This window comes from Scophthalmus maximus, chromosome 6, assembly GCF_022379125.1.
Source record: "Scophthalmus maximus strain ysfricsl-2021 chromosome 6, ASM2237912v1, whole genome shotgun sequence".
Taxonomy (NCBI): domain Eukaryota; kingdom Metazoa; phylum Chordata; class Actinopteri; order Pleuronectiformes; family Scophthalmidae; genus Scophthalmus; species Scophthalmus maximus.
This window is the reverse complement of record NC_061520.1, coordinates 23,652,416-23,664,596: the sequence shown is the minus strand read 5'-3', so window position 1 is coordinate 23,664,596 and position 12,181 is coordinate 23,652,416. Positions and strand designations below refer to the sequence as shown.

The 12,181-nt window shown below is 40.4% G+C and overlaps 1 protein-coding gene across 6 annotated transcripts in view; it reads left to right on the top strand.

The window, feature by feature from the left end:
• The window catches only part of klhdc8a (kelch domain containing 8A), a 78,912-nt gene that overhangs the window by 36,619 nt on the left and 30,112 nt on the right, over nt 1–12,181 (top strand). For 5 of the 6 annotated variants that reach the window (XM_035631843.2, XM_035631844.2, XM_035631845.2 and 2 more), the window contains 2 exons: nt 5,878–6,042; nt 6,164–6,379. In XM_035631843.2, the coding sequence (XP_035487736.1) occupies nt 5,878–6,042; nt 6,164–6,379 (381 nt within the window). Of the gene's footprint in view, nt 1–5,877; nt 6,043–6,163; nt 6,380–7,426; nt 7,578–12,181 lie in introns of those variants that run through there. The other variant, XM_035631848.2, reaches the window with a different exon arrangement.

Sequence of the window (12,181 nt, the reverse complement as noted above, 5' to 3'; positions counted from 1 at the left end):
TTTCCACCAGCTGGGATTGGTCTATCACAAGCTGTTCATTGTTGAGCGAGGTGTTATTGTATTTTTGTGAAGGTTGCGGGGGTCAGATATTTCTCAGACTAAACTTATACCTTTTGTTAGGCTGGGCATTAAGCTCTTATTTAGTTTCAGGTTTTCTTTGGCTGGCTGGTAATCATATCAATCAATAGCGCCCCCAGGTGTGATAAAAGGATTCTGGAAAGCAATGTGAGAGAGAATGCAAATTTAAAGCTTATTCTTTAATTGCCTTGCCTAGTCTGTGTTTGACGGAATCATAAATTACCTGAAGAAAAAATGGCGAAAGTTAAAGCAAGTCTGAATTGGCCTGTGACAATTTAAATTAAGATGTATAAACTAAGTTAGTTAAAGGAGTTTAGAGTTTTAGCTGAAATACAACATTTTGTAATGGTTGTAAATTCTAGGTTACCGAGTTTTTGTTTAGAGACACCACAAAATTTGGATGAGTGCTCATTTATTCATTTAGTGTGAAAAGTGGAGACCTTTTGATGCATCAGCACTATTTATTATGGAGAAATTGATTTGGTTTGTGATGAATGCCTATGTTGTTTGTCATTAATGTGCATGCAGTGAATGTGAAAGTATGAGAAATTAGTCCACAGAAGAGATCAATCGTAAACCTCAAAGAAACACACACATAGATGAGAAGAGAGACCTCAGAATGATTCAAATGCAATGCAAACGTATACACGTATAGACGGAGGGGATGACAGTGTTCATGCCTTGTGGTCCGTTGATGTGTTAAAGAGAAACGTGTGATTGCAGTTTCAAATGAGATGAGAAAGATGAAAATAAAATGCCTATGTGTTAAAGTATTAATGTTAAAAAAGCTTTGAAATTAGAAACAATGTTTTATACAATAGTTAGAAAACAGTCAGATATATTGTTTTCTAACATACAAATTGCTTTTGTATGTCACAGCTATTATACAGACACGATATTGAAGAAGCAATCTTTAAAGTGGTTTGGATTACGATGACGGACACTGGACAGAGGAACTGTTGTTTTTTAAACATTGCAGCAATTAATCTTTTTGAAAAGTACTAATATTTTGCTAATAATTCCAGTGCTGCACAGTGTTTGACCTGAGTTAATTTTAATCTATGCCATGGAGAGACAGTCAGCATTTGTTTGTTTATACATACAGTAAAGGCAGAAAAATATTGGGCCAGATTAACTCCAAAGACATTTTGATTCCTTTTCGGGTTTTGTGTGGCAGCGGTGAGAAGTGACGTCAACATTGAGAGAGGCATGCAGTGCCCTTACAGAGGCCAAAGGTTAACAACAGAGAGTTGAGAGACACTGGACTGTTTTTAGAACAAGAGACACTGGAATATGTGTCTAAAAGATTGTTTGAAGCCGCCTTTCGTGCTGAAAAAGAAAAATAGACACTGACTGTATGTCTAAAGAACATTGTATTTGCCCTCCCCTGCACAAGACCTTTAGTGATCTAGGCAAGCCCTCACCTCAGCTCCGGCTTTGGGCCTCTCAGAATATCATCACCTTCCACCTGCATTAGAAGCGTGTGTTACATTATCGCCCTGTTGCATATTACTGGTATTGGTTTCCACCTGTGGTCTTGGCATGGCGAGCTGTCTCAAAGATGTAGCCGATGTTGCTACCATAATTGTTGAATTTCAGCCATAGTACTTGGTCACGACTGTTGTCTTTGTTGTTTATGTTGTTTATACAGGGCTGCACATCTTGAACATGGTGCAGCAAGGATATCTGGCTATGAGGCTTTCATATAGTCAAACCCTCACATCTTTTAAAGAGAATTAAATTGATTCAATATTCTGATCTGATTTTGAAAATGTATGTATTTAAAGATAACACACACTTGAATGCTTTGTAGTGAGTGATTGGAAAGTTCAATGTCTAAAGTCGACAAGCAGCAGAATTATATGCTCTCATTATAGCCTGCATTCTGGCTATAAATCTTAAAGTTCCTTCCTTCATGTTTTGGCCCATGTTTTCACATGGTCCGACACATGTAGGAAAAGGGGGAATGAATTATGTAATTAGGTTACAATGATTTGCTCCAGTCACAGATAATATGGTACAAGTGAAGAAAAAAATTTCATTGAAACACGACCACTCGCACTTTCCATCCGACAAAAGTAGTAACTTAATACTATCAACTGAAAGAGTAATTTATTATTACTATTAGGAGTAAAATTAATATTGCCATTGATATAGTCAAATTGTTATTGTTGTTGTTAATAATGTTTGTATTAAATATACTGTTATAAATATGAAAATAGATTTGACACATGTGCCAAGGTGTCAAGGCTACGAATGAATGAGAATGAGAGAGTGAACTTGACCATTGTTCTATATTTCATCCGCAGTACAGAGAATGCAGCAACTGAACTAAGTCCTCATGAGTCCTAACAGAGAGTATCACCCAAAAGGTCACTATTCTCTAGACTGATGAGGAGATGGGTATATATGAGTGTATGTGTATTCTATGTATATTGCATGTATATTGTATATTGCACTCTAACAACAATGCTAAATAGATTTAATTTACAGCTACTCCACAGATTCCTGGAAACATTGTGGGGATTTCATGTTTCCTCTATAAATTTTAAACCAGACGAATGTGTGTTTCTTAATCTCTCCAATCTGAAGGATGTGTCCCTGTCTCAAAGATAGAAAGAACCATCTCAGGTGTTAACTGACAACGAGGACCAGGTCATAGGTCAAATTTCGAGCACACAGTGATGTGGTAAGAAGCCTGAAAAGGCCCAAGACTGACCATAACTGAGTAGGAGTTTTCTTGTGATAATGATCCACAGAGGAGCAATCAGAGAAATGCAAAGGTCCTATTCCAATGGAAGAGAAGGAGGATGAGTATAGATCACATACACACTCTGAAAAAACCCAATAACCAATATAGTAATTCTTATGAACAATTAAAATGCAATTTCTGCTCTCCGTTTTGCTGTTCTAACACCCAGAATCCCCCAACAGAATTATTTTGTCTTATATTAATCATAACATGAAGAAAAATTACAAACGAATAACAGATGGGAATGGTGACTGCACCATGCTGACAGGATCCCAGCTACGGTGGTTATATAAGGGGATGGGTTTGTCATCTTCATCAACCCTCTGAAGACCTAAGCATATCTGTTTAGATTTGTGATAGCAACCTGACTTTGACAGAAAGAATTGATGATGTGATGTTCCAAATGACCATCAAGAAAGTGTTTAATGCCTATTGATTGACTTTGCTGACGATTTTCAAATATCATGCATTAATTTATCTGAATAAAATGACTTTGTATTTGTATTTACGTTCACAGCCACCTGCTAATTAGTGCCTTAATCCAGTTTCACTGGAGATAATTTTGACTACACATGGTTTCACCACACATATTTGATCACATTTGGTTAATTTAGCAATTGAAATCCTATTTTTGAACCATGTATACCATCTGTTTTCTGTTGATGTTTCATTGTATCCCTGTACTATGATGAAGTATTATTGTCGGTCACAATTTTTTACTCAGATTAGCAGAGAGGTTTGATGTGATTGCCCCCATGATGCCTGGCTATGGTCGGAAGGACATTCACACCTTCGGGGGTGCTGTCCTGGAGACTGGACACCTGTGTGTTGAAGGGCAGACAATCAGAAGTCTCCTCATTACTGAAACCTGTGACTTCAAGCCTGAAAAAGTCTTCCTGTCTTACCTTACAAGTGAGCAGGTGGATGATGTAATCAAGTTGGTGGAGGAACACAAGGAGTTGTTTAAAAATACACCAAACGTACTTACTCATCTACCTACACATGATGTAGACAGGGAATGCACCTCCCATTAAACAGCACCCTTACAAGATTCACCCCAGCAAGTGGGCTATGGTCAAAGATGAGTTGAGTTATATGGAGGAGATAGGACCAATAGAGCGGGTTTGAGTGAATGGAGTTCATCATTGGTACCTGTGCTGGAGCCTGACCAGACTGTTCGTCGCTGCATTGACTTCAGAAAAGTAAATAATGTCAATGATCTGGGGTCTCATTTATAAACGTGGCGTACGCACAAAACGGGGCTGGAAACGTGCGTACGCCACTTCCCACGCAAAGGTTGTGATCTATAAAAACAAACTTGACGGGAGAATGTGCGCACCGTAAGCAAACTCTGACCCGTGCGTACAGCGTACGCACATTCTGGAGACAAGGGGAATAAGCGACACTGATAGTGAGGTAGTGAACTGAAGTGAGATTGTAGAAAGTAAATGTGAGAAGAGCGATTGACGCCTCACACACAGCGCTCGCAATTCTTTTTTCTCGCTCCGGTGACCAACTCCTTTTAGTTCCTCAGCAGCAGCACAACACAGAGACTGTTTCGGCAACTTGTCTTACCTCCTATCAAGCCGCCACGCGAGCCAGGCGAGGGGGATTTCGGACGCACGATCAAACAAACTTAAACTTAATTCCAACGACAATAGGATCTACTATCCTTCTAAATACAACTTAAATATCTTATCCAACGGTGTATGCGTGTCAGTGTAAATGTAAACGAAAAGCTTCAATCTTATTTAATTCGGTGTTCGTGGTTTCGTATTTTCGTGGTCAAAAAACTATATCGCTCCCAACTGTGGCTAGGGTTCCTTCTGTAATGCCGTTCCCCCCGGCTTCACTTCCTGTCTCCCTATAAAGAGTTCCTGGTTGTGTCATAAGGCAAAGTAAACGTGCCAGCAGCATTTCAATAATGTCAGGCAGATAAAACAGCTTTTTGAGACGCTAGAGGCAGCTGCACTGGTGGTCAACTGGCTGAAATGTGAAATCAGGAAAGGTCAGGTAACATATCTGTGACACCACGTGGGCAGAGGTTCAGTCATGCCAAGAGCAGCTAAGGTAGAGGCCATACTGGGTTATAAGGGAGAAGACAGACCAGTGGCTTATTTCTCAAAGAAGTTGAATTGTCATCGAAAATGCTATTCCACCATAGAGAAGGAGGCCCTAGCCCTGGTTTAGGATTCGGTTGTTTATACAGACCACAACCACCTTAAATTCTTGGCTAAATTTCGTTTGTCCAACCAGAGAGTGTTCAGGTGGAGTTTGATTCTTCAGTAGTACAACCTGACATTGAAACACTTGCCTGGTAGGGAAAACACCCTGTCCAGAGGTTGATCGCCTGAAGGAAGGCAGTAGGTTTCCTGGGGTCCAAGAATGTTCAACAAAAAAACAGGAAATGTGATACATGTGAATTTCGTAGCTTTATAAATGAGTGTGTGTGCATATGTAAATGTGTGTTTACATAAAAAGAAAAAACAGAAAAAAATATTTAAATTTAAGGGTGGTTGGTTTATTTGTTTTCTTTTGTAAGGGGGGAGGAATGTTAGGTTGGGCCTTAAGCTCTTATTCAGTTTCCTGTTTTCTTTGGCTGGCTGGTAGTGGGCGGGGCTTATCAATCAATAGCCCCCCAGGTTTGATAAAAGGTTTCTGGAAAGCAATGTGTGGTTCTGGCGTTAATCACAAGAGCTCAAACCTTAGATCAACGACTGTTTCCCTATCAAGATTGAAAGCCTCCTACCTTCTACCTTTGTTCCGTACCAACCACCACAAAGTGAACTGTCGACTGACGCCATCAGGGAACACTCACATTGGGAACACTCGATAGCTATCACCTGCTAACCAGAGGTAGGCCTCACACACACAACCACTGCCAGCCAGCCGTTTTTCGTCTGTTGCACACTTGTTAGAGAGTGAACTTAACCCTAGACTGAGTCAAACTGAATCGCACTAACACTGCAAATGAATGCAGATGAATTTATGATTCTGTAAATAATAAATTACAGACACTCATGCTGTGTGTTTGTGTGTGTGTGTAGATGGACGGGCTCTGGCTGTAGGGGGAATGGGCGCTGACCTACTCCCTCGTAGCATCCTGCAGCAGTATGACCTTCGAAAGGATGTGTGGGCGCTACTTCCTCCAATGCTGACTCCGCGCTACGACGCCAACACACATCTGCTGGGCAACAAACTCTATGTGGCAGGTACAAACAGACCAGCCTGGTAGTATTGGTAACACAATAATTTCACTTTGCATGTTAAACACGCTACACATTCTACAAGCATCTACTCTGTAAGCACTATTCATTTTACCTAATCTTTAAGGTGGCCGTCAGTGTAAGAGACCAGTGAAGGCCTTCGAAGTGTACGATGCAGAGACACGTTCTTGGACGACACTGCCCATGATGCCTTGTAAACGTTCATATGGAGGTGTGATATGGGACACAGCTGGGAGGCTGTGTCTGCTCGGGGGACTGCGTCAAGGAGGTCACCAGAGCTCCAAGTTCACCAAGAACGTCAACATTTTCGACACTAATCAAGGTACATAGACATGCTACACACACAAACATACACACACACACACACACACAGACAGAGGCCTGTTCAGACGTTTTTAAAGTGTTTTCTGTTTTTCCAATCTCATGATTATACATTTTAAAATAGATTAATGATGATTTAGAATTTAATATTTTTAAATTTTCTGATGGAGTCACAGCAGACAAAAGCTTGTCAAATCTTCAGCTATAAGCCATAATTCATAAAACACATTCACATGGTTGTTCAGAACATCTGAACTTGAAAACATGGTTCTATATTTGGGAAACTATGCTTATTTTACAAAAGTGAAATGAGAGGAATGATATTTTCTATGAGGTTAGCATGAACGGGTGAAGCCAGGGATTTTTTGCCCTCAAGTCTACTCACACCTCTGAAATTGTTTGAATTTTTCTATCTTGCTTGTTGGAATCATACATTAGCAGAAAACAGCAGCAGTGACCTCGTCTGGCTGTTGTTCACCATGCATTTTCCAGAAAAAGTTACAGCGCATGATCCACCACAAAACTACACATGTTGACATTTGCAAATGCAGGTTAAAATAGTGACATACACAACACTGAACGTTAACTAAACCAAATGTACAGAGTGCGTTTACAGGTCTCATAGGGTACCACATATACATGGGAAAATAAGTTGTGTAAAGCCTTTTCTGGCTCCTGAAGAACTGCAAGTTCAAAAACATGAAGAATATCTGGGGGAGTGGAATTGAAAAGAAATGAACTTAACAGACCTCTGTAGCCCTCTCCACCCTGCTTGAGCCTAGTGGCTCGAGGCTAAGTTTGCCAACACACATTTAACAACACACCCAAATCTCTGACCAAATTGTTTGTGATTGTGCTGCATTGTGGGTAATGCAAGCGACAGGTTTCGGCATGAAAGTATATATGAACAGTATATACATTTGTAAGATGCCCTCCAAGCTAGTCTAGACATGGCTAGTTAAAACCTTGGGCAAGAGAAGGGGTCTTAAGGTGGTGCCCAACTTTCCTTTAGTGTTTTAAATTCTTAACCACGACATTCTCTGGTTAGTGGGTCGGCAGTGGTGGGCAGCTCGGTGCCCCTCTCCACCTGGCTTCAAGCTCATCTCCTGCCTTTTAAACCAGAGCAAACAAGACGGTCTTCAAGCTTCCTCCCAACCTTCCTACTGCTTGTTGCCTGTTCTGACCTCTTAACGACTCGCATCCTAGTGAGAAGATTCCCCCCCTCCACTGTGAATAACGTCTGCCACCCTGGGTCTTAGCAGTCACTGACTCTGCAGCCTCCTGGCAGCCAATATACCTCCCATGGTACAGTCCTGAGGCCAGATCTGGTGAGACAAATGCATGGAAAATAACATATTCAGTCTCTGCATTGATTTTAATCCTTTTGTAACTGTTCATTGCAACATTACAGGAAATGTTAAATCAGTGGGGCTCTCAGATGTAGAGCTAGCTAGCATGGTTAGCTGTTTTCTTCTTGTTTCCATTCTTCATGCAAAGCTATACTAAATACTGCTTGACCACATACATTCACACCTGAGACGACACCTGAGATTGATTGAACCTCATCTCGCTCTGATTAATGATGATATGCATACTGTATTTCCCTGAGCTCATTTTGTTAGACTCAGCCATTAACATCAACCTCACCATGAAAAAAAATGTATTTCTACTCAAACAGGCTGATTGGTCTCATAATTCTGTGCACACGCTGACTCCCACAACACTATGAGATGATCTGGCAGAGACACCCAAGAGTAACAGGTGAACAAATTGAGGAGGGACCAGAAGGAGAAATCTGGGAGCAAAAATCGATAAGTCATTTTCAACAGCAGGATATATGGTCACAATTCAGAACTGGGAGGATGAAAGCTAAACAAAGCAGAACATGGGTGCGATAATGTTAATGTATGATGATGGACAGAATGTTTGCTTTGTGTCTGTGTGTGTAAGACAGATAAAAGGTGAAAGAAGCTTCCAACACACAAGAACACAAGCGTTCATGTGCATTTAGTAATGCATATCCACTCACACCCATACAGAGACGGCAAACATACCCCGTTTCTCCAATCTAATTTTGGGTGGAGATGAGATGGGAGATGAGCGGGGGAGGGAGGGCTGGAGATGAGTAGCGCTTTAGATTACACGATCCAGAAACAGATTGCTTTATTATCCATCTACAGCAATATCTCTACACACACGGTCATGCAATCTGCTGTCACACAGTAATATCCTATTACTGTTCCATTCCATATCGCCAAGTATTGAGACGTACGCCTGTTAGGGGAGGTTTCAGCGTTGTTGGCAAGCTGCAACAAGTATAATGGATAACACAAAGAATGGAGGTGTGAAAGAAAATTAACATGAACAATGAAAAACTGTGCCTATAGAAATTTGTTGAAGGGGTCAATTCAACCCAAATTGCTGAAAAAATTGTATTTTTGTTGGTGGGTTTCTGAGATACTTTACCTCTTCCACAATACAATGGAGGATTCAATGCTGTAAACACAAAATCAAATCCCATTTACCTCATCACTGTGTTGGGATGGAGGCAGAAAACTCAGAAAGCCAAAGCCAAAACCGGCACCTTTTGGAAAGCCCAATTCAACCACAGTAACTTTTTCTGACCTCAGATAGGCCTGGGCAATATGGAAAAAATCTTATCACGATAATTTTTTTCATATTGATCTATATCGATATATATATATCATGATATAAGTCAAATCACTATTTCTGTCAAGCTTAAAGGTTGTGAGATGTAAAGATATTGTATTTAAATCAAAGGTAATTTTGGTTTAAGTACTATTTATTTTCTGTGAGAAGTTGAACATGACAAATGTGCTGTAAAACATTATACAACTGCTGCTGTATAATGCAGTTGTATAAATACAACTGAATTATACTGCTACAAATGCTTTCGACACAGTTTGCAGTGCACGCTACTACTCTGCTTCTGGTCGGACTTTAAATATTCCTTGGACGCTTCTTTTAAACAATGTCCTCGTCTTTTGAGCCTCGTGTCCGTTGGGACTCCTTCGGTAACGCTGTCACTCGAGTTAACATTTCCTGTCATCATTTTTATCTTTTATCTCGCTCTCACCCCTGACGGACTGATGAGCAAGCTGCAGAAGCCCAAAGCTTAACAGAGCTGCTGATGGCTGCTTCTGCTACGCTCTGTGCTCTGAGCTCTGTGCGTCAACATAACTTGACATGGCTGTAACTCTATTCCAGCCACATGATTGGTTCAGCGGGGCACTATTCTCATTATCATTGTCTGTTATTGTTGTCTGTCAAAACATGGATGGTATTAGATCTATCAAAGTTATATTGACGTGTCTTAAATTTCTATCGAGGAAAAGTTATTTTGCCTTAACCTCAGGACTATTTATTTTTACCTGAGGAACCAGGGTCTGAAATTAGTTCCTCTGTTCTGGCTTCAAAATAGTTCCTGCTCTGGAGGAAGTATTTTCAAATAGACCAGGTATTATTTGGGTGGACTATAGGTGCGAGCCTCAAGGTTACTACGTGTGTACATCCTGATTCATACAGTTACCAAACACTGGGTGCCAATAAAATGTTTATTAAAAACAAAGGCACACATACTTTGACTGCCTGAGAGCTCTAAAACTAAGAGGGAATCGAGTGAGAGCGAGCATGAATGAGCAGATGTACAAAATGAGAACTGAATCCATATTTTTAGGTTTATTATGATGAAAATTCATTCATCATCATTAATGTGCTGACCTTACAGTCACAGACCTGATGAAATATAATGTTGTATTTCCATCTTTATTACTAGTGTCTGCAGTCAACACAAACCATCCTCTGTGAAATGAAAACTGGGGAAGAAAAAAAAAAACTCAACAAAGCTTTCACTGCTGCTCTTAAAGGTTAATTGCTGAGTGCTTGATAATGATCAAAGGGGATGATGAGCACATGAGCATAAATCGTAGATTGTCCCATCTGGCTGACGTTGAGGTTCTACCTGTGCCGTGTTCCAAATTAGTTAGCAACCACAGCTTTGCTAGTGTGATGCTAAGTGACGGAGCAGCCACCCTAATGACTCTGTGCTTTTGTTGTGTGTAAATTGCATCTCACTTGTTTTTCAAAATCTGCTGTCAGGCTAATTATCCTCATCTGCACTGCTGTGCAAACAAACAGGTCTGCACAATGTGATCTTTTAGTTCCTGATCTTAGTTAGGATCCTGGAACTATTTGGTTCAGAAAGGAGCATGTTTTTTTGAACCAACACTTTAACATATCAAATTGAGTTGCCTCTCTCAACCTGAATTATTCTGCAGTCAGTGCATCTAATGAAAGAAACACTTTCACCAGGCCCTCATGGCTGAGCAAGTACAACTTAGGCAACAGTAACAATGACCACAAACGATGGGGTCCTCCTGGGGCCAACTAGTAACAAGTTGGCCCCTTTGTTGTGATTGATCTCATGTTTGAAATGGTAAAAACTGACCAAAAGACAAAACAGCAGATGGAATGAGGCAGAATTAATTATAAAAAAGTAAGGGTGAGATTCAGTCCAGGAGCATCGCCTCTGTAGTCAGAGTGTGTGAGATTTCACAGGCAGAATCCCTCAAAGACGGAGAACCAATCGCCATCCTTTTCTAGTTTTAATCTTGAGGGACAATTACAGAGGAGAGCTGAAGACTGCAAATCCCAGTCTTCAGAGGATCGCCTCATCTCCAGCGTTCTATTGTCACTCCCTCGCTCTCTTTATAATCTCTCTCTGTACTTTCCCTGCCTCTCCGCCTCTTTATTCTCCTGTGCCATCTCCCACCGGAGAAGAATCAAGCATGCTGGTGTTTTCCCTGCATCCTACAAAGAAAATCTTGATGCAAAGTCTTGTGTTAATCCTTCCATTGCAAATAGGAATCAGGCCTGCAGTCGCAGCTCAGTCTCAAAACACTGACCCGTAAGTCAGTAGCGGGATGTGTTGATACAACTGTTATTTAAAGGAGAAACTCCGCCCTGTTACATTGTAAGCACTGTAAAAAAAATACTAACCTGAGTGGGAGGTTGTATTCCGCTTCCACTTTGTTGATCGAGTTTGTATTTTTTTTATATTTTCTGTTGGTTGATAAATGGAAAAAAATGAAAATATGTTCCCAGCATCTTGTAAGAAGAGAAATAGAAGAAAGAATAAAAAATGTTGTTGTCCGAATCAAAGAGCAGGAATTTCTTTCATAGCTCCATTGTTTAATATTAATGTCCAACAATCATTAAAAAATCATTTACAGACAAATCCATTGCAGTGAAAGAAGTTAAATGAATTTCTCAGTAGAAGAATCAGTTGACCAGTTCAGTTCATCAGCGGAGGCTATAATAAAATAAGACAGTCTGGACTACAGAGGATTTCTAGTATGCGCCACCGGTTTGTCCCGCTGTACTGTTGCATCTTTAGTTACTTTGATCCTTTGCATAGATAAGCTGGATGATTTCAAACCAGAGTTCTTTCTTCGGAGGTTCAGCTCTGTACCAGTTCCTAGTTATAGCCTTTTTTACTGGCTATAAGTAACATTTTAGTCAGATACCTGTCCACTTTCTGAACAGCTTCTTCAATTTTCCGAAGTACATGACAACCCAACTGTTTGAAATATCATATCCCACTATGTCATTTATAATTGTATTTACAAGATTCAAAAAACGTTTTTTCTTAGCACAGCACCAGGAAAACATGTGAATGATTGCCCTCTTGGCTACCACAGAGCCTCCAGCAAGGTTGAAGGATTTTCAGCTGACTGCTTTAGATCTGAGGTGTAATAAAGAATCTAGTAAGATTCTTCCAGCC